The 23,495-nt window shown below is 49.7% G+C and overlaps 1 protein-coding gene across 2 annotated transcripts in view; it reads left to right on the top strand.

Moving 5' to 3' along the window:
- The window catches only part of RCAN2 (regulator of calcineurin 2), a 546,515-nt gene extending 523,564 nt beyond the window's left edge, over positions 1–22,951 (top strand). For both annotated transcript variants that reach the window (XM_086926235.1, XM_086926234.1), the window contains exon 5: positions 22,240–22,951. In XM_086926235.1, coding sequence (XP_086782361.1) covers positions 22,240–22,430 — 191 coding nt within the window. In that variant the 3' untranslated portion in view covers positions 22,431–22,951. The remainder of the gene's footprint in view (positions 1–22,239) is intronic.
- Positions 22,952–23,495: the final 544 nt, after the last annotated feature.

The raw sequence follows: 23,495 nt of genomic DNA, 5'->3' as shown, positions 1-23,495 counted from the left end.
TTAAGATTCACAACAGCCCTGGACTCTTTATGAGGACAGGGTACTAAGCACAAACCAAATCTCTTAGGAAAATACTTCAAGTGCACAATTAAAACAAGTGTCCGAGGACACGGAAAGTTTAAGGTCTCGGGCGGACCCGATAAGGCAAGTCGGAAGCGAGGGACTCGGGACCCTAGAGTAAAGAGGCTATGCAGGCACCGAAATGCCGAGTTACCTAGCCACGAGGGCTGCGGCTGCACAAGTCTTACAGGCGTCGGGGTCTTCGCTGACGAGCCAGGAGCCAGAAGAAAAGGAGTTGATGGCCGGCGACCAGTGATGAATAGTTCGTAGAGATCCAAGCCTGGATCAGAGATTGATGATACCTGAAAGCAGAGGGGACCAAGTTCGTACTACTAGCCAGTAGTCAGAGGGTACCAGGAAGGCACCGGTTGGCCGGCACCTCGACCAGGTGAGTGGGCGACGCTAGGCTCTGCAGTCTCACGGACCAGGAGGCGTTGTCGGCGACCACGGTGGAGGTGCGAGCTGTCCCACGAAGGATGATGCTGTCGGCGTCGCTGGGCCCAGGATGGGGCAACAAGCCTTGGCAGATCTCAGGGCCATGTGGTGGGCCTAAGATGGCGTCTTGAGTGGACCAGGAGGGTCCGGGGTGCTTCTCGCAAAAGATGGAAGCAAGGGCCAGTCTGGAGCAACCAGACCAGCAGAGTTGATTGTCGGATGTCGTCACAGAAGGGCACAAGCCAGCGGCTAGTGACCAGACAACGTGCTGAGCAGCGAGCAGAAGGGCCCCACGCAGATCGTGGAGATGCTGGGAGACTGCACTTCGGTGCTGGAGCGGCTCAGGGTCGGGGCTTCTCGGACCCCAGAGCACTCACCAGAGAATTACTTCGATGGTCGTGCTGGTTAAGAAAGCGTGCAGGTTTTGATGATGGCCGGTCCCTCGAGGTCTCGTCGCACCCACAGATCACAGCTGAGCTGATGACGTGGGTAGAGGTCAGAGGTGCCAGGGAAGCCGGTTCTCGTCGAGCTGGGCCGTCTGATTCCTTGAGGAAGGACTTACAGCAAACCGCAGAGTTCTTAGATGGTGCCTGCTGATGCAGGGTGACTACTCCTTAGTCACAAGGGAGAAATCTTGAGAAGAGTCTCGAATGTCCTTTCGTAGAAAGTAGTTCTTGATTCAAAGATGATCTAATTTGGAAGGGTCCCCGCTCCGGCCTTTATTCTAAAGAAAGGGGTGGGTACATGACTAGGTCCTGCCCTAAGGGTGGGACCAGGAAGGGGGGTAGTTACACCCCTCTCCCCTGCCGGACTTTCCCCAGGCCAGGGCTGGCGCCCCTGGAACTGGTTCTGACCGGCAGATGCGTAGTGAGCACCGGGGTGCCACTCCGCAGTCACCTTCTCGCAAAAGCCCTACCTACCCAGAATACACAAACCCTGTCTGGGACGGTGCGAACACCGCCCTCGACAGGAAACCCTTTGTCCAAGCTCTCCTCGCTGGAAGGACTCCCAGCAGCAGGAGGTCAGACTCGTGTCTGTGGTGGCAGCCTCCATTTTGTGGAGCTAAGGCTTTAGTTAACTTTAACAGGGGTTCACAGTTACGTACATGTCGTGTCCCTCTAGAAGGGCGGAATGCTAACCTCGTCGCCAGAATTGGTGAGGGGGCAGCATCCCGATTCGTATGACACCTTACTCGACATGCCTTGATAACGCGACACCGAAGTTACCGATGTGGTACGCGTTATCATGGAACAGCCATTGGGTCTTGATTCCGCAAGCTGCAACCGGGCTCGGCTCGGGCCAGAACCTAGTTCACACGAGCCCACGCACTCTGCCTTCAGGATTGTCAAGGCCTGCCATAGGAGTGACTGATAGGAACTCGGGTGTCCATTGTATGGTTAGACATAGAGCTACTATACCTAAAGCAAAGGGTGATTACACGACTTTGCCCCAGCTGTCATGCAGCCAGTTGTGTCAAATTTAGGAGGCCAGCCAGGGGTGGCATAATACATGCTGCAGCCCCTGGCGGCCCTGGGTACACCTATGCCCTGCGTTACGGGGTCTGATAAGGTGGCCCAGTACCAATTGGTAAATGCACCTAGGGTACATATCGTAATTTAGAAAGAGAACAGCCAGGCTGTGGGTCTGATTGGCAGGCCCACAGCCAGAGAAAGTCGTAAACCAGTGAAACAAAAGCAAAAAATCTGGGTGATCATAGGATTGCAGACCCTACTCTCCTACATGACCCCCCCCCCAAACGTCGGAACAATAAGCTAACCTTGACCAGGTGAGTCTTCTTGTTCTAAGTGGAAATATCTGGAGAGCCCATCGGCATTGCCATGATCAGTACCAGGTCTATGTTCCACTGTAAAGTCCATCCCCTGTAGGGAAATGGACCACCTAAGCAGTTTGGGGTTTTCACCCTTCATTTGATTTAGCCATAAGAGGGGCTTATGGTCGGTCTGAATCTTGAAGTGAGTGCCAAACAAGTATGGCCTCAGCTTCTTCAGGGCCCAAACCACAGCAAAGGCCTCCCTCTCAATAGCTGACCAATTCTTCTCTCTAGGGGTCAGCCTTCTGCTTATAAAAGCAATGGGCTGGTCTTGACCATCAAAATTCAGTTGAGAAAGAACAGCTCCCCCACCCAACTCAGAAGCATCTGTTTGGACAATGAATGGTTTGGAGTAGTCCGGACTCTTGAGGATAGGCGCCGTGCACATGGCCTGCTTTAGGTCATCGAATGCTTTTTGACAGCTCGCTGTCCACTGAACCTTTTTTGGCATTTTCTTACTTGTCAGTTCATTTAATGGTGTCACGATGGAACCATAGTTCCTGACAAACTTTCGGTAGTAACCAGTCAGGCCCAAGAAAGCTCGGACCTGAGTCTGGGTGGTTGGAGGAGCCCAGTCCCTGATTGACTGTATTTTGCTCTCCAGTGGCTGAACCTGGCCTCCACCTACAAGGTGGCCCAGGTATACAACCTGTGTCTGCCCTATCTGGCACTTGGTGGCCTTGATAGTGAGGCCTGCTGCTTGCAGAGCCTCTAACGCTTTCCGCAGGTGGACCAGGTGATCCTCCCAGGTGGAGCTAAAGACAGCAATATCGTCAAGATACGCCGCACAGAAGTCATCCAGCCCAGTAAGGACTTGATTCACCAACCTTTGGAAGGTGGCAGGTGCATTTTTCAGACCAAAGGGCATCACCACGAACTGATAATGCCCACCAGGGGTTGAAAATGCGGTTTTAGGCTTGGCGTCCTCAGCTAACCTGATTTGCCAATACCCAGCTGTCAGGTCAAACGTACTTAAGTAGTTGGCCGAAGCCAATCTATCGATAAGCTCGTCTGCCCTTGGTATTGGGTGGGCGTCAGTCTTAGTGACTGCATTGAGACCCCTGTAGTCTACGCAGAACCTCATCTCTTTCTTACCGCCCTGGGTGTGAGGTTTCGGCACTAGAACTACGGGACTAGCCCAAGGGCTATCCGAGGGTTCAATGACTCCCAGCTCCAACATTGTCTGCACTTCACTCTTGATGCAGTCTCTAACGTGATCAGGCTGCCGGTAGATTTTACTCTTGACGGGCAAGCTGTCACCAGTGTCAACCTCATGGGTGCACCAATCGGTCTGACTGGGTGTTAGAGAAAACATATGTCTGAAAGACTGAAGAACCTGTTTACAGTCTCTCTGTTGATGTTCGGAGAGGCTGCCACAAAAGACAACACCATCTACCGATCCATCGTCAGGATTCTGAGTGAGCAGGTCGGGGAGAGGGTCACTCTCCTCCTCCTGTCCCTCATCTAGGGCCATGAGCAAACTCATGTCCTTCCTGTCGACATATGCCTTGAGCCTGTTGACATGAAGCACCCTGTGGGGGCTCCGGGGAGTTCCCAGGTCGACCAGGTAGGTGACCTCTCCCTTTTTCTCCAGGATGGTGTAGGGCCCGGACCATTTGTCCTTGAGTGCTGCTGGGGCCACTGGCTCCAACACCCACACCTTCTGTCCGGGCTGGTAAACAGTCAAGACAGCCTTTTGGTCATGCCAAGCTTTTTGGAGTTCTTGGCTGGCCTTAAGGTTTTCAGATGCCTTCTCCATGTATTCAGCCATCCGCGAGCGGAGGCCAAGCACATAGTCCACTATGTTGGCTGCAGGCTTTTTGAGAGGTCTCTCCCATCCTTCCTTCACCAAACATAGGGGTCCTCTCACAGGATGCCCGTACAAAAGTTCAAAAGGGCTGTAGCCAACCCCCTTCTGTGGGACTTCTCTGTAAGCGAATAAAAGGCAGGGGATCAGGACGTCCCATCTACGCCGAAGCTTTTCAGGTAGTCCATGAATCATCCCTTTAAGGGTCCTGTTGAATCTCTCAACAAGCCCATTGCATTGTGAATGATAGGGTGTAGTGAACTTGTAGTTGACACCACATTCCTTCCACATAGCAGTTAAGTAGCTCGACATAAAGTTTGCACCTCTGTCGGAGACGACCTCCTTAGGGAAGCCCACTCTGGAGAATACTCCAACTAGGGCTCTTGCCACAACAGGTGCTGTAGTGGTCCTAAGGGGAATAGCTTCAGGATACCTGGTGGCATGATCCACTACCACCAGTATAAACTTGTGCCCTGATGCTGTTGGTGGTTCCATGGGACCGACGATGTCGATCCCCACCCGTTCAAAGGGCACCCCCACCACAGGCATTGGTATAAGGGGGGCCTTTGTCGTGCCACCTGACTTACCACTGGCTTGGCAAGTGACACAGGAGCGGCAAAACTCCTTGGTATCTTCGTTCATATGAGGCCAGTGAAAGTGTGAGACAAGCCTGTCCCACGTCTTCGTCTGGCCTAAGTGACCTGCTAAGGGAATCTCGTGGGCCAAGGTAAGTAGGAAACCACGCTGAGACAAGGGTACAACCAGCCTCCTGGTCATGCCAGGCTTGGGGTCTCTTGACTCAGTGTACAGGAGTCCATCTTCCCAGTATACCTTGTGGGTACCTGTGGCGTTCCCAGCAGCCTCAGCAGCAGCCTGCTGTCTGAGGGGTTCAAGAGAAGGGCAGTCTAACTGGTCCCTCCCCAGGTCTTCCCTTGAGGGTCCCCCTGAACCCAAGAATTCAACTTGATCAAGTTCGAACTCCCTAGGCTCAGTTTCCCTCAATTCCTGTAGGTCAGCCTCCTCTGAGACTTGATCCACGACCTGGGGCAAGGGGGAAGGCGCAGCCTTAACCCTACCGCTCTTTTTCTTGGGAGGTGTCTGGTCCGTTGTTCCAGGATCCAGCACCTGTTCAGTGGGGCATTTCCTGACCTGTGACCTGGTCACAGCGAACACATGTGCTGGCAAGCCTAACATTTCCATGTGAGTCCGGTGCTCCACTTCTGACCATTGTGATGACTCCAAATCATTGCCCAACAAACAATCCACTGGGAGGTCTGGACTAACTACAACCTTCTTTTGGCCAGTTACCCCTCCCCAGGAGAAAGCTACAATTGCCATACTGTGATTGGTAGTGACATTGCTTGCATTGGTCACCAGGAATTCCGTACCTGGCATGATCTGTCCAGGGTCCACAAAGTTAGGCGTCACCATGGTGACGCTGGCACAAGTGTCCCTATAGGCCTGAGCCATCTTTCCATTTATGAAAGGCGTCTGTCGGTATTTGCCCAAAGTATTGGGGCTTACGTCAGGGGACACGTCCACGTCCCCTGTACTGACAAGGACAGCCTGAGTGAGTGTGCCAACTAAGTTGTCACGCCCCTCAGAACCCAGGGTTAACCCTACTAAACCCTTGGGAGGTGCACTACCACTGCTGGCTGTACTAGGGGGCACAGGTGCCTTAGGGGCTGCAGTGGCAGGAGCCTGCCCTCCTCCTTTCTTGGTGCACTCACTAAACCAGTGAGATTTACTTTTGCAGTACTGGCACCATCTTTTGGATTGGCCTTCTTTCTTCTTTTGGGGAGCCTGACCCCCACCCTCTTTGGGTTGTTGGGGACCTGTCGAAGACTTCTGGTCATTTTGTTCCCCCTTAGAATCTTTACCCTTCTGGTCTGCTTTCTTCTGACCACCTTGATTCTGGCCCTGGTTCTGTTTAACTCTTGTTCTAACCCATCTGTCTGCCTTCTTTCCCAATTCTTGGGGAGAGGTCAGATCCGAGTCGACAAGATGCTGATGCAACAACTGGTTCTGACAATTGTTTAAAATTTGTTCTCTCATCATCAAATTATACAATCCTTTGTAATCAGTAACCTTACTGCCCAGCAACCAGCCCTCAAAAGCCTTAGTGGCACAATCGACAAAGTCAGACCAATCTTGAGACTGCGTTTTCTGGGTATCCCTGAACAGCACCCTGTACTGCTCAGTGGTTAGGCCGAACCCTTCAACGAGTGTATTTTTCAAGACTTGGTAATCGTTAGCGTCCTCCACCCTTGTGGTGAGGAGCTTGTCTCTTCCTTTTCCTTCAAAGGAGAGCCACAAGATAGCTGCCCACTGACTTTGGGGAACACCCTGCACAGTGCAGGCCCTCTCCAAAGCAGTAATCCATTTGTGGATGTCGTCCCCTTGTTTAAAGGGGGGCACTATCTTACCAAGGTGTTTCGTATCAAAACTCCTTTCCCTATTGCTAGGTACATTGCTGCCACCAGTGGGGGCTACCCCACTTAACTGTTGCTCTCTAGCAAAGGCAAGCCTTTCTTTGGCCAGGGCAAGTTCTTCCCTTTCAATCCTCAGATTAGCTGCCCTTTCCTTAGCTTCGTACACTCTCCTCTGAGGGGACGTCATCCCTCTTTGAGAAGAGTTGTGAGAGCCATTGGTTTGAAGGGATCTGCCAGAGTCTCTTGACAGAGATCGGGCTCGTCCATTCCCAATGTTAAGCTGACCTGATAGTGGCCCCAGGGGTCCCCCAGTACCACTGTCATGCTTGCTTAAGTTGGACCTGCTTAGTCTAACGACTTCTACCTGTCCCTTATCTGCCTCATCCCCAGAGGGATCCTCATCCTCATCATCCTCCACATCTTCGTTCTCTGTTGCGAGGTGGATGAGGTCAGGATCGTCTCTGGTTCCCTCGAGGGGAGGCATGTCTCCTTCTGGATTAGAAGAGCTGGGAAGGATCTCAGCTTTTCTGGCATCATAAGTCTCCAAGAGACCAATCAGAAAGGACGTGGTGGGGTTAGACCCCTGCTTGATCTTCCTGGAGTGACACACTTGTCTTAACTCCTTGAAGCTCAGCACAGTATATCTCGAAGGGATGACCTGTGGAGGGTCAACTGACACAAGGGGAGACTCAGAGTTTCCTCCTTTGTCCGACATACTGTTTCTAGTGTGGTGTAAGTGATGCACCTACCTACACTATGTGTTTACCTACTATTCCCTTGCTAAGAGTTGCAGCCAAGGTGTGCTAAGCCTTGAGGAGCTGCAACAGCTGGTTCAGTAGAACTCAGAGTATTCTAAGCTTTAGTTATATGTACTAACAGTACTTATGTGATCTTTCAACAAGATATTCTTAGGATACGTGTGGTAAAACAACAGCAAGCTCAAATCCCACCGCTGCCACCAATGTGAGAAGTTGGCCCGATATGCAACGTTCGCTATTCTAGCGACCGCTATGTATCGTTCCAACGACCCTTATGGTGTTTGGTTGTAAGTCAACCTATAGACCAGCTATCCTAGTAGCGTGGATACGAGCAGTCTAAGGCTAAAGACTCGAGAGGGCGCGTTAAGCCAGCTGTTTACCACACATGTACCCCTTGAACACCCAGTGAAAGGACACCACACAAGTGTTATGAAAATAAACAGGATATTTATTAAGATTCACAACAGCCCTGGACTCTTTATGAGGACAGGGTACTAAGCACAAACCAAATCTCTTAGGAAAATACTTCAAGTGCACAATTAAAACAAGTGTCCGAGGACACGGAAAGTTTAAGGTCTCGGGCGGACCCGATAAGGCAAGTCGGAAGCGAGGGACTCGGGACCCTAGAGTAAAGAGGCTATGCAGGCACCGAAATGCCGAGTTACCTAGCCACGAGGGCTGCGGCTGCACAAGTCTTACAGGCGTCGGGGTCTTCGCTGACGAGCCAGGAGCCGGAAGAAAAGGAGTTGATGGCCGGCGACCAGTGATGAATAGTTCGTAGAGATCCAAGCCTGGATCAGAGATTGATGATACCTGAAAGCAGAGGGGACCAAGTTCGTACTACTAGCCAGTAGTCAGAGGGTACCAGGAAGGCACCGGTTGGCCGGCACCTCGACCAGGTGAGTGGGCGACGCTAGGCTCTGCAGTCTCACGGACCAGGAGGCGTTGTCGGCGACCACGGTGGAGGTGCGAGCTGTCCCACGAAGGATGATGCTGTCGGCGTCGCTGGGCCCAGGATGGGGCAACAAGCCTTGGCAGATCTCAGGGCCACGTGGTGGGCCTAAGATGGCGTCTTGAGTGGACCAGGAGGGTCCGGGGTGCTTCTCGCAAAAGATGGAAGCAAGGGCCAGTCTGGAGCAACCAGACCAGCAGAGTTGATTGTCGGATGTCGTCACAGAAGGGCACAAGCCAGCGGCTAGTGACCAGACAACGTGCTGAGCAGCGAGCAGAAGGGCCCCACGCAGATCGTGGAGATGCTGGGAGACTGCACTTCGGTGCTGGAGCGGCTCAGGGTCGGGGCTTCTCGGACCCCAGAGCACTCACCAGAGAATTACTTCGATGGTCGTGCTGGTTAAGAAAGCGTGCAGGTTTTGATGATGGCCGGTCCCTCGAGGTCTCGTCGCACCCACAGATCACAGCTGAGCTGATGACGTGGGTAGAGGTCAGAGGTGCCAGGGAAGCCGGTTCTCGTCGAGCTGGGCCGTCGGATTCCTTGAGGAAGGACTTACAGCAAACCGCAGAGTTCTTAGATGGTGCCTGCTGATGCAGGGTGACTACTCCTTAGTCACAAGGGAGAAATCTTGAGAAGAGTCTCGAATGTCCTTTCGTAGAAAGTAGTTCTTGATTCAAAGATGATCTAATTTGGAAGGGTCCCCGCTCCGGCCTTTATTCTAAAGAAAGGGGTGGGTACATGACTAGGTCCTGCCCTAAGGGTGGGACCAGGAAGGGGGGTAGTTACACCCCTCTCCCCTGCCGGACTTTCCCCAGGCCAGGGCTGGCGCCCCTGGAACTGGTTCTGACCGGCAGATGCGTAGTGAGCACCGGGGTGCCACTCCGCAGTCACCTTCTCGCAAAAGCCCTACCTACCCAGAATACACAAACCCTGTCTGGGACGGTGCGAACACCGCCCTCGACAGGAAACCCTTTGTCCAAGCTCTCCTCGCTGGAAGGACTCCCAGCAGCAGGAGGTCAGACTCGTGTCTGTGGTGGCAGCCTCCATTTTGTGGAGCTAAGGCTTTAGTTAACTTTAACCGGGGTTCACAGTTACGTACATGTCGTGTCCCTCTAGAAGGGCGGAATGCTAACCTCGTCGCCAGAATTGGTGAGGGGGCAGCATCCCGATTCGTATGACACCTTACTCGACATGCCTTGATAACGCGACACCGAAGTTACCGATGTGGTACGCGTTATCATGGAACAGCCATTGGGTCTTGATTCCGCAAGCTGCAACCGGGCTCGGCTCGGGCCAGAACCTAGTTCACACGAGCCCACGCACTCTGCCTTCAGGATTGTCAAGGCCTGCCATAGGAGTGACTGATAGGAACTCGGGTGTCCATTGTATGGTTAGATATAGAGCTACTATACCTAAAGCAAAGGGTGATTACACGACTTTGCCCCAGCTGTCATGCAGCCAGTTGTGTCAAATTTAGGAGGCCAGCCAGGGGTGGCATAATACATGCTGCAGCCCCTGGCGGCCCTGGGTACACCTATGCCCTGCGTTACGGGGTCTGATAAGGTGGCCCAGTACCAATTGGTAAATGCACCTAGGGTACATATCGTAATTTAGAAAGAGAACAGCCAGGCTGTGGGTCTGATTGGCAGGCCCACAGCCAGAGAAAGTCGTAAACCAGTGAAACAAAAGCAAAAAATCTGGGTGATCATAGGATTGCAGACCCTACTCTCCTACACAGATGACTTAGTTATTTTGTTAACCATCTAGATAGACCTTCAAAGACAACCGAGCAGAATGAAATCTTTTAATGTAGTAAACAATCTCCACATTAATTTTAATCTAACCAAGGTAACTGGACAACAGAGCTCCACTTTAATTTGGACAATAGGTGGTACTAAGTTAGAAAAGGTTCCAGAATATACATACCTGGCAGTCACGACTGACAAAAACTTAAAATTGAAAAGCCAGATGGGGAAGTTAAGAAGTAGAATTTTAATTGTAACTTGAGTAAAAAAATGGTTTTAAGTGGTGTATGGTTGGGGGAGGGAAATGGACCTTCTTTAGATGTTGCAAATGCCATTATTATCCCTGTTCTTTTATATGGATCCTTAGTTCGGAGTAATAAAAAATTCAACAATTGGATACTATTTTTTGGAATTCCATCACAAGATTTTCTTATTTAAGACAGTCAACACCACAGTGCTGCATTCGTTTAGAATGTGGTCTTACTTCTTTGGTGGCCATGGCTGATATTAAACTAATTAATTACTTCTTAGACTGCTCCTGGGAACTGAGGAAGCACACAGGGTGCCCGGGGAGTAATAGTAGAGATCAAGCTATCAGGGGGCAGGCGGGGCACGCTGACAGGATCAAAGCCGGCCTAGTAAACTGTAGATCCCTGCCCAAGCATGCCGAGGTGCTATGGCTGGTTTTATCAGGGAACACGTGGGGCATCATGTTTCTGACGGAAACTTGGCTAAAAGCGGATTCCGTCTCTAGAGTGGCTTTCGCCATCCCTGCTGGTTTTAAAATGTGCTGCACAAACAGGGAAAGTGGCAAATGGGGTAGCTATTATTTTTAAGGAGTCATGGGTTTTAGCGTCATCAACCCCTCTCAATTTTCAACTGGACCCCTCAACCTCCATGGGCTTTGCAACTACATTGCCCAGAAATCCTTACTATATTCTAACTTTACTGTACTTGGTGACTTTAACCATTATGTGAATGACCCATCTTGCTCGCAGGCAACCCAGTTAGTGCTATCCCTCGCGGGGGCCAATTTAGTGCAATATGTTACCTCCCCCACCCACAAGGCAGGACACACTCTTGATTTGGTGTTCTCTAACTTTGAGTCTCTTCACATAGAGGCCCACATTGTACTGGTCTGGTCTGACCACTATCTGATCCCTTTGTCCTTCAGCATGGAGAAATCTGGCTACAATAGAGATAGCAAACTTTTTATTAAAAGAAATTGGAAAAACTTGTCAGAAGCATCCTTGGCCCCCATCTTACAAGCCAGGCAACCTACTCTCTCGTCCGATCCTAATGCGGTTTCTCTGGCCTTTGATCATTGAATTTCTAAAGCTGTTGAATCCTCAGCCACGGCTAGAGCCGCAGGGTCAGCGAGGCTCTCCCCTTCAGCTCCTTGGTTCTCGGACTCCCTTAGAGCGGCCAAGAGCAGGTGCAAATGCCTGGAACGGCAGTGGAGGGCAAACTATTGTGAGACAGCTAAAATTATTTATAAAAACGTACTGAAAGATCTGCACAAATTAATCAGAGCTACCAGGAGGGACTACATAGCTAGCTGTATACTCAAAGCTGAAAACTCTACTAAAGAGGTATTTAAGGTGGTCAATTCTTTTTTCAAGCCAAAAGCATTAGAGACCGGTGTACAACCATCTATCTCTCTGTGCGAAAAGATCTCTGACTTCTTTGACAACAAAATCAAGAAGGTCTACCAGACTTTCGCTGAGATTCGTGAAACAGGAAAATCGGACAGCAAGGTGGGAGTCACATTGAACCCTCATTCACGAATTTCGAGCAGTCAAATTTTCTGGACCCTGCTCAAGCTGGTTTTCGACCAGCCCACTTCACCGAAGCGGTCATTACAGCAGTTCTGGATTCCCTACGCCTTAACGCCGACCTGGGTATCCCTCAAGCTCTGGTCCTGCTAGATTTGTCGGCTGCATTTGACACGGTCGACCACGACATCCTTCTCGACCGTTTCAAATCAGCCGGCATTCGTGGCCCTGCACATGATTGGATCAGATCCTTCCTTAGTGACCGCTCACAAGCTGTTGGTCTACCTCCCTTCTCCTCATTAAAACTGCACACTACCTGCGGGGTCCGTCAGGGTTCCTCTTTATCACCTATTTTGTTTAACATTTATATGCTCCCTCTGTTGTACTTATTAAAAAAATTTAAAGTCACTACTTTTAATTATGCAGATGATCTGCAACTTACTTTCACCATCGACGACTCCCCAGAATCTGTGCACCAATTCCAGTCCACCATGCTCTCTATAGGCCATTGGATGGACTGCAACCATCTCAAATTGAATCCTGAGAAGACGGAGCTTATCCTCTTTGGTAAAAGCAAACTCCTCTGTGGACCACATTATTGGCCGCTCAAACTTGGTCGGCCACCTACCCCGTCCAAAGTGGTTAAAAACCTAAGGGTACTTATTGATGAGCTCTCACTGAAGCCTCAGGTCAAGGCAGTGGTGTCATCTTGCTTCTTCCAGCTGCGGAAAATAAAAAAGATTAGCCGAATGCTCACTCAGTCCGCTCTGACCCAGGATGTGATGGTATTGGTACTTTCTCATTTAGACTATGCCAACGCCATCTATCTGGGCCTTCCGGTGGCTCTCACTAAACGTCTTCAACTGGCTCAAAATCAAGCTGCCAGACTTATCTATCATCTCCCACGCTGGCAATCTGCCAGACCGTTGTTGAAGCAACTTCACTGGTTCCTGTTATACAGCGCACACTCTTTAAAACTGCCTGCATGACATTTAAAGCTCTTCATGCACGCAGTCCCAGGTTCATCCAGGAACTTCTGCCCAAGTACGCCCCTCCACGCAATCTGCGGTCTGCTTCTCAGATTCTCCTGATTGTCCCCCGTTTTAAATTCCAATGGAAGGGAGGACGCAGGTTTGCCACGCTTGCCACTAAACTGTGGAATTCCCTCACTTTAAAGATCCGCTCCTCCACCACTCTTCTCCAGTTCAGGCGGCAGCTTAAAACGTGGCTATTTGTTCAGACTCTGGCCTAGTTCTCCATCTACCCTCCCCGGGCTTAGTTTCTAGTTCTATCGGTTAGCGCCATGAAACCCCCGGGTGAAGGTGCGCTGCATACATTTTTGTTAAAATAAGATAAGATTCACGAATTTTAGACCGATCCCAATGCAGGAAGTGGTGGCGGAAATCCAGGGGTGTAAGTCAGGGGCTCCAGATGACCCATGCCCCCCGAAACTTTAGAAAACCTTGACACACTCTGTTAAGCATGTGCTGTCGCACATTCGGAATTTATCGCTGACATCCGGCATTTTTTCTGACATATGGAAACACGCCACACTCCTCCCCCTGTGGAAAAAAACAAATGGGAATCTAAACAACTATAGGCCTATCACACTGCTATCTGCACCAGCAAAGATGCTGGAAAAACTGGTGCAGCTGCAACTAACTAATTTAATTGAGAATAAAGATAGCTTACATGATACCCAATTGGGCTTTTGATTGGGTTTCAGTACCGAGACAGCACTTTTGGAGGTGGCTGAGTCGGTGAGACTGGCGGTGGATTCAGGGGCATCCGCTATGTTGGTGCTCCCGGATCTATTGGCAGCATTTGACACTATTGGCCATACCTTGCTGTCTCGGAGACTGCAGGAGCTGGGCATAGGGGGTACGGTGCTGGTGTGGCTGAACTCCTACTTAAGTAATCGCTCCCAGAAGGTCTCACTACTGCCATTTGTGTCAAAACCTAATCCACTGTGGTGTGGATTCCCTCAGGGATCAGCGTTGAGCTCTCTCTTGTTTAACCTATACTTGGCTCCGCTGTTCTCTCTGGTTGCCAGTTGGGGGGTAAAAGCGATATCATATGCTGACGACACCCGGTTGGGCTTTTAAAGAGAAATCTGAGGACTCCTTCAGGAGTTTCAAAGGATGTCTAAGAGATATCACTTTGTAGATGAACAACAAACTGAAACTCAACGCAGGAAAGACGGAGGTGATGTTTTTCGGGAAAGAGTCACCTCCAGCACCGGATCTCTGGTGGCCTGAGGAAATGGGCCCTCACCCATCTCCTGCAGATAGTATAAAAAATCTTGGGGTGAAGTGGGAGTCTGATTTGTCATTTTGGACTCAGATACGGCAGGTGACGGCCACCTGCTTTAGTAAACTCAGAAATTTGCTCAAATTTCTACATTTACTGCCAGAATCGTGCCGTAAAATTACAGTCCATGCCATGGTGACTTCCAGGCTGGACTATGCCAACAGCCTCCATTTAGGCCTACCAAAGTAGGCGCTGACGTTGGCTTTCTGAGCTACCCCTGGCATATGCCCCAGCTACCTGAAACTAAGACACTAAGACTACGTGGTTATAAGCAGACGAGATCACTAAGGTCTAACTCAAAAAGCCTGCATACCCCGTTTTAACAAGGCCCACCTAGGAGGTAGATCCTTCACAGTTGGGACAGCTAAATTGTGGAACTCCCTGCCAGACGACTTACGCAACATAGAGGCAGAGCCTCTTTTGAGGAAAAAGTTAAGACCTGGCTCTTTAGGGCAGAATAATGGTTCTGTGGCTTTGCTTACTTTTTTTCCATCTGCATACTGTTGATTTCTTAGCGACCGGACACCTCTGCTTGAGGTAGCTGTTGAGCTTTATAGGAGTCTGTATTATTATTATTATTATTATTATTATTATTATTATTATTATTATTATTGTTATTATTATAATTATTAATAATGTTATCAGATTGCAATTTAGCAAGAATTACTGAACTACAGCGTAATAGTATAATAACCCACCACTGGGCCTCTCCAAAGTGCCTTTTGCTGCTAATATGTTCATTGATATGTAATTCTGAAGGAACAGCTCTGTTGTCTTCCATGTTTCCTCTAAACAAATAACACATATTAGTAAAAAAAACGGTATTAGGTCTGGTGGTGATCTTGTTCCTGTCTATCCCAGCCTGCACTGTTCCAAGAACACATTCGCAGCATGTTTTTAACTGATCTTCCATCATGTTGTCGGCAGTGGTTGACAAGATTATGCAGCTAGAAAGGGAAAATATATGGCATAATGTGACACAAGCTGCAGAAGTACCAGTTTTTTTGTCATTTAAGCATCTATTAAAAGTTTCAGGCCACATTAGCACCAATTTAACTCTTGAATACAGTTGTCAGAAGTTGAAAGGAGACCGGTTAACCTTTGTAAAAGATCTGCCGCTGTTCAGATTTCAGTGTATCACTTTTTGTTAAATAACTTTTGACCTGTTTGAGCAAGACACAAAATGTGTTGTTTGGTGAAATATTCTAATTATGCAGCAAACGAGGAAAATCCATGGTTTTGTGGAAAGTGCAACTGCCCAAGAAACTCATAATTCCAGTGTTACTTATTGTATGTCAAAGCGCCAATTGGCACACTTATAAAATGCAAAGTGAGATTTAGTTATTGATTTTCAGTCTTTTTTTTTTGTTGGCAAAAAAGAGTTAAACTTCCAAGTGAGTGAAACGGCAGAGGTAGCCTTTCAAATGATGCAAGCAGCTCACTTTCAATAAGCGAACATTAACACTCCTTGATAAAAAAATGGGCATGCTAAAAGGATATTTACTAGAGCAATGCGTGCAGCAGCATCGACAGTGTCTGATGGGACACTGAGAAAAGAAAAACAAGCATTAGCAAAGTCAATCGGTCTTGCCTCTGTGACCTTTTGACTTTGCCAATGTTTTTTGGCCATGAAGCACAGGATCACGGATGCAGTGCATAGTGGCTATGTAAAAAAAAAAAATCACAAAAGTCTTTGACATGGCCACACCCGTAATTTTATAGGTGCATACACATTTTTATAGGTACCACACATGCGTGTGCAATCAAAATGACGTGGGCAACTGTGGTGTAGCGGTCTAGTGTTGCCGCGCACACCACGCAGTGACGTCAGCGGATGTCCGGCAGGCGGCCATGTTGCGGATTGGCGCGCGGACTCCGATTCACGGAGGAGTGCAGTTCCGGCGCTCCTGGGGTTAGAGCTTGTTGTGCAAATAAAGCTTAACTAATTGAATCCAGGGGCTGATGTGGTTTGTGCAGCAAGGCGTTTCTACCTAGGGCAGCCACCTTACAATGGCGACGAGGTCGTGAGGGTGCCAGTCCCGACCAAGAGCACCCAGAACCCACACCAGGGCATTAGACACCGCAAGCCCAGACCAAGCAAGAAGTTCGCCCTCAAGCATCGCGGGCGGGAAACTCCGTTCGGCTGTGCATTTACCGGGAGAGTGGCAGAGGCACCAAGGGCGCAGCAGCCTGCACGCTGAACTGCGCCAGACGCTACAGAGCCACTACAGCACGACCGGGGCATTCACCGGAGCCACCCCGAGCAAACAGGGGAGAGCTCACAGGCGACCACCGCAACGCCACTCACGCAGGAGAATCGGTGAGGTAGTGCAACCTGTAGGCGACCAATTATGCTGGCGCACCGTGGCGAGAGCCGCGGGGGGGGGAAGAGGATCGATCCCAGGAGGACGACATGACATCATAGCACGTGCACCACAGCACCACACCTCCAGGCGGCGAAGACATCCCAGAGCCACGAGCCATCGCCAACGGGAACATGTGCGCGCAGACGTTTTCCCTGACGAACCCGGTGCCGTTCTTGCCCAAAGTAGGCGAACCTGATATGCCCTGGGAAGACTAGAAACCATACTTTCTCAGCTACCTCTCAGCACTAGAAGAAGAAGGAGGTGAGGAGTTCTCAAGCGCACGACGTAAGAAAATACTACTTCATAACTTAGGCCCAGGAGGGCCTAAGTTATGAAGATAGAGGATTTAGACGCGCACCACCGCTCGGTCGTCTGCCCAGCCATAGACCCATTCAATTTCTTCCAAAGAAAGCAGACAGAGGGTATCAGTGGATGAATACGTTGCAGCATTACAGAAATTATCCATCACATGCAAGTTTGGAGCACCACAGGAGGAACTAATACGTGACCAGATAATTAAGCACACGGTTAACGCATCCGTACAATAAAAGCTGTGGGTAAATGGCGATGCACCCCTAAAAGAAGTAGTGGCCTTAGTGAAGAAGGCAGAGATGTCGAAGAGGTGCGCGGAAGCAGCCAAACAAGAAAGCAACCAAGGGGCAGCAGTATACAAAGTGATGGACAGGAAAATGACAGAAACGAAACAAATGACAGGACAATTTGGAGCACGCAACAAAAAAAGATTCACCCCTAAACCCAACAAAAAGCAAGGACACAGGAATTGGAACAGGGACGCATGTTACAGATGTGGAAGCAACACACATGCGCCCAAGTACAAGGGTTGTCCAGCCTTCGGGCCAAATGTTCTTATTGCGGACTCATGGGGCACTATGAAAAGGTTTGCAGGAGGAAGGCATCCAGAAGCGAAGTCAAGTACGTATCGCAAGACTCACACAAGGAGAATGAAGATGAAGAGACCGAGGAAGACGATGAAATCTTGATGGTAGGGGAGCAAGTTCTGGGCTTGGAGTACGCCACTGACAAGAAGCCCAAGTGTGGAGTGGTGATAGGAGAAGTACCAATAATCATGGTGGCTGACTCCGGATCGCCATACACGATCATTCAGAGAAGCATGTGGGAGAAGGAGTTTGCACCCAGAACAAGCCGTCACCTGTTACCATCGGACATCCACCCGGTGACGTTCACGGGCGAACCCATTCCAATGGTGTGATACTGCAAGCTACCATTTGTATTCAAGGGCAGACCAACGGAGGAAAAACTGTACGTAGCCGAGAAAGGGCCGGCAGTGTTGGGCTGGAGAGACCAAGGAGCCCTAGGAATCAAACTGAACCCGGGAGGACGCACACAGGTCAGCATGACAACAGACGTGCAGGAGTGCGAAGCGCAAGGATGGAGATAAGAATTCCCACCTGTCTTCAGAGACACCATAGGCCGTTTGGCGAAATTCACACACAAAATCTGCTTGAAGGAAGGGGCACAACCCACGTGCCATAAAGTGTGCAACATTCCGCTCAGGTGCAGGACGGCCATGCAGGAGGAACTTCAGAGGTTGGAGGAAAATGGTGTAATAGAAGCGATTGACAACGCCGAATGGTTAGCGCCCTTGGTGGTCGCACAGAAGGCGAATGGAAAAGTGAGGTTGTGCATTGATTTCCGCGAGCTCAACAAGAACATTGTGGTGGACAAGTTCCCCCTCCCCAAAATAAACGAAATGCTGGCAAAAACTAGAGGAGTTCGATGGTTTACCACGATCGACCTGACATTGGCGTATCACCAGGTAGCATTACACAAGTCATGCAACCATCTTACGTCATTCATAACACCATTCGGCTGTTACAAATTCTTGAGGGTGCCTTTCGGATTGTCCTCGGCGGCTGCCGTATTCCAAAAGTTGATGTACCGTCTGTTCCATAAAATGGAGGGCATCCAGTTTTTCCAAGATGACATATTGATAATGGGGACAACAAGAGAGGACCACGACAGGAAGGTGAGGGCAGTACTGGCCACTCTGACGCAGAACAGGCTAACAGCCCAGTGGGACAAGTGCAAATTCGGCGTGAATTCTGTTACATATTTGGGGCATGAAATAAGCGATCGAGGGATCGAACCAAAAGCCTCGAATGTGACAGCGATCAGAGACGCTCCCACACCGGAGAACAAAGAAGATATCAGAACCTTCCTAGAGATGGCAGAGTCCTACAGTAAGTTTGTTCCCCACTTTGCCTCAAAAACTCATTTTATGCGACAAATATTGAAAGACAAATCAACATTCAAATGGAACATCTGCGAAGCCGTGCCCATACAGGAGTTTGACCAAGACGCCCTGACCATATTGACCACAGACGCCAGCGATCGAGGATTAGGTGCAGTGCTGACGCAACGTACAGCTGAAGGAGGAAGCGCCACAATAAGTTTCGCATCCAGAGCCTTGGCCCCGAACGAACAAAAGTTCAGCGTCATAGAGAAGGAAATGTTGGCGGCTGTATGGGCAATGGAGAGGTTCCGGCAATTTATGTGGGGCGGGAAGTTTTTACTACGCACAGACCACAAACCCTTAGTGAAGGTGCTCACATCGAGCGGACATGGCCAAGCGACGCCCCGGATAGCGAAAATGACTTTGAGACTGCTAGACTACGTGTATGAGGTGGAGTACCTACCGGGCCACAAGAACAAGGTTGCAGATTTCTTAAGCAGGGCAGCGTCCAAAGAAAGGGCCGAACGCCAAACCTACAGTGAATGGGAAGAATATGCCATTGCTATGACGGGGGACCCGGAAAGGGTCATAAGTGCCCAAGAATGGGAAATGGAATACGCCAAAGACATAACACTCAATGCCCTGAAGTCATACGTGACCACTGGATGGCCGGACAAGAGGCTACTGGACAACGATGTACGTCAATACTGGTAAGTCCGAGAGAAACTCTCCATAGGAGACAAACCATGTTTCCTGCTAAGGGGCGCCAAAGTAGTCCCCCCCCAGTCCCTGACAAACCAACTGCTGACCATAGGGCACGAAGGACATCTCGGCATAGTTAAGACCAAATGGAGAATGAAGGAGGATTACTGGTGGCCGGGAATGGACCTGCAGATCGAGAAACATGTCCGTGCATGCGAACAATGCAGCAATGCGGATAAGACCCAAAGAGTACTACGTCCACCCTTAGGGAAGTATGAATGTCCGGAAAATCCATGGGAGGAAATATCCATAGACATTCTAGGATCCATCCTGGACGGACAGGGCATGCCGAAATTCATCACGGTACTCATAGACAGGTACTCGAAGTGGCCGGAAGTGAACATAATGGAGAACACAGAAACAAAAACCATACTATCCTTACTTACAGACACATTCATATGGGAAGGAGTACCCAAGGGGATACTGAGTGACAATGGGCCACAGTTCGTCTCAGCCAAATGGGACGCATTCATGGAGAGGAACGGCATAGCCAAGAGACATACACCGATATATCACCCTGCAGGAAACGGCCTCACCGAAAGATTCAATAGAGTGATCATGGGGTCGGTCCAGGCCGCTATCAGTCAGGGCAAGGACTGGGAGAAAGAACTAAAAAGATTGATGTGGGCATGTAGCATAACACCAACAACCACAGGATACAGTCCATTCAGGATTTTGAGAGGGCGTGATCTGTTCATAAAAGACAATGTTGCATGGAAACATCTGACAGTTCAAAGCCACTGGTCACCGGCGTTAGTCCGGAAGAATTTGGAGAAAGCTCAGTCCGTATACACGGAGCAATACAACAAGAGGCACAACACCATGGAAACCACTCTGGAGAGAGGAGAGTGGGTGAGAGTAAAGCAGACCACGATGAAGAAGAAGGAAGACAGTAAATGTACCCTCCTCTACAAGTTATGGAACCCTACTCCAGATCAGCCCTGCTCAGCGATGGGAAGGTATGGTCTCAAGACCGGATGGCGAAGTGCAACCGCGTGGAGAATTGGGACACCATAAAAGTAGCAGGGAAAGACACGCCGGGGAAGGGGGAGCTCCCTAGAAGTACCAGGGAAGGAGCTGCTAAACACAGGAGAGAGCAAGACATGAGAGAGGAGCAAGGTGAACAGGCTTCTCACAACCTGGTGAGAGTGGAACTAGAAGTGGAGACCGAGGGTGGAGACCAGGACACAGGTGATTCACAGAACCCTGAACAGATACAACAGTCTCCCATCACGGGAATCCACAGTATCCAGACACGACGGGGCAGAAAGATCAACCTCCCCAGAAGGTTTGATGTATATGACATGTGATGCAAGTAAGACTGTTACGGTTACTATAGCGTTGTTGTTAAAGGGGGGGAGATGTGGTGTAGCGGTCTAGTGTTGCCGCGCACGCCACGCAGTGATGTCAGCGGATGTCCGGCGGCGGCCATGTTGCGGATTGGCGCGCGGACTCCGATTCACGGAGGAGTGCAGTTCCGGCGCTCCTGGGGTTAGAACTTGTTGTGCAAATAAAGCTTACCTAATTGAATCCAGGGGCTGATGTGGTTTGTGCAGCCAGGCGTTTCTACCTAGGGCAGCCACCTTACAGCAACTCATTTATTTTAAGTTACCGATCCGAGTTGGATCAGTAACTAAAAAGAAAGGAAAACGCTCAAAAGATTTTTTTTTAAACTGAGTGAAGTAGCAAAAATAACAAAAGAGGGTGGGAGGAATGGCAAAGTAATTCAAGGAAGGGTGGCGGGTGAACAGCGAAGCAACACTGAGGATGATGGGAGGAATGCCCAAGCAACATGGGAGGGGACATGAAAGCGACGGTGCGAGAGCTGGTCGGGATACGAAAGCAATTAGGGTGGGGGGTACAAAAGCAACACAGTGGTTGGTGAAAAGGAACACGGAGGGCGTGGGTGAGGGAAGCAACGAGGAGAAGCGCACAGGCAATCGCTAGAGGGAGGAGTGTGGAGGGAAGAAGTCTGGCAACCAAGAGCAACACGGAATGCAGGTGGAGATCTTACACAAGGGAGACGGCTCAAAAACATACTTACACTCTAATGGAGTGCTCCACACAAAAGCAAAAAGTAGTGCTCGAAAAGCATGCAGTGGAAGCAGCGATACCAGCCAATCAAAGGGATTGTAAATGGGAAATGCCCAAAGGGATAGACAAACACAAGATTGATAAGCAGGACACAAATAAGAAGCATGCAAATGAGGGTGACAAGTAAAGGCAACCAATGGTAAGCAATGGGCCGGCTCCAACAGGTACGCACTGGGAACCAAAACCGGCGCCGGCAAAGTTCTCAGTCTATCCCCCGGGGGGAGGTCTGAGCTCTTTGCCGGGCCGGTTTTCGGCCGATTTTGTTGCAGGGCCGATTTTGCAGCTATGCTGCATAAACGGCCCTGTAACAAAAACGGCCCTCAGGGGCCCAAAACCGGCCACCACCCTTGCGGCGCACCGGGGGATTGCCAGGTGCCCGCAACAGCCAGTCCGGGCCTGGCTCCAACCCTCGCTATTTTTTTGGTGAGCCACAATATGTCTCGCAGCAGACCACGCACAGCTGTCAAGTAGGCACCCATCTTGCCGAGGGGATCATTGACCTAGAGGTTGGTGTGAGGGACGAAATGGGCCCTTTCTTGAAGGTTAAGTATAGCACATTCTGCAGGTGCTGCTCCGGAAGAGTAGACAGTGATGGCGAGCTCTTACTGCAAGCTTGAATAGTGGAGTTGCTGTAATGCCATGACCATATGCAACACAGCTCAGGATCCATGCTTAATCTGTGTTTTTCTGCTTTCAGGGGAGAAGGTTGAGCTCCATGCAGGGACGGAGTCCACACCCAGTGTTGTGGTACATGTATGCGACAGCGACCTAGAAGAAGAAGAGGATCCAAAGAGCTCCCCAAAACCGAAGATCGTCCAAACTCGGCGCCCCGGAATGCCCCCGCAAAGTCTACCTGAACATTCACGTCACAAGGGCCAGCAACCCTGACTCCTTTTCACATTTTTAGTATCCCCTCTCTTCATGCTTTCTCCTTTTCATAATCAGTATAAAAGGCAGTGCTTGCATGAGAATTACAGGGTATTGACGTCACATGTCTCTGACATAACCAGGCTACACAAGGGCTTCAAAATGGAACGGCACAGTACCACCAGCACCCAGTGGCATGCAGCTCACCAAGGATTTGAATGTTTTCCTGTTAATTTTGCTTACTATGCATGTATGGAATCTTGTGCAGACAAATCAGGCACTGACTTGTCTGTATGCATATTTGTGTTTTTGTGGTCCCCATTGAAGATATGTGACCACTTCTTGTGCCAATAATACAGAACTCTAGGTAAACCTAAATACACTGTGCAGAATGTGCCAATATTTCATTTCACACTGTGTTGTCTGTAGTAGGGTCCTGGAACATTCTAGTAAAGAAGAAATGTACTTGTCTCTGATGGATCCAAGAGACCTCATTTGGCCATTGACGTCACAAACACAATAAATAATTCAATCCTAATGGCCATATTGAAGTTTTCTCTTTCTATTACTTGGGATGGACATGTAGGGTCCCTGCCTTCACTTTCTTTGAAATCTTACTTGCTTTTTCTACATGGCCTTTAACTGTCTCCCTTTTTATTGGGTCGAGCCTAACATGCGCTTGCGCTGTCTGCAACACCTGTTATACCCTCTTCTATGGGCTCTAGTACACCCATTGATTGCCATTGGTTGTTTCATGTGCGGTTTAGAAATGCTGGCTTGGTATTGGTGCATTTCTGTAAATGTCCCTCCTTTGTGTGCTTAGCTCTCTTTCCATAAATTTCACTCAGAGAAAATTCTCTTTGGCCATCACACTGTATAGTGTGTGATGGCCCCTCCGCTCTTCTGTATGGGCAGATTGGTTCCCTCCCACCTCCCTGCTCCAAGGTAATTCTCGTTTTGTTGACCTGCCTTGTTTCAGACTTATGCCCTGTGTACTTAGATGAATACAATACTTGTTAGTCTAATATCAACTGGAATTATATTAGAATGTTTCTTTCCGAACATCTGACATAAAGCACCCCTAAA

Source organism: Lissotriton vulgaris, chromosome 6, assembly GCF_964263255.1.
Source record: "Lissotriton vulgaris chromosome 6, aLisVul1.2, whole genome shotgun sequence".
Taxonomy (NCBI): domain Eukaryota; kingdom Metazoa; phylum Chordata; class Amphibia; order Caudata; family Salamandridae; genus Lissotriton; species Lissotriton vulgaris.
Note: the sequence above shows the minus strand (reverse complement) of the source record. Positions and strands in the feature narration are given on the sequence as shown.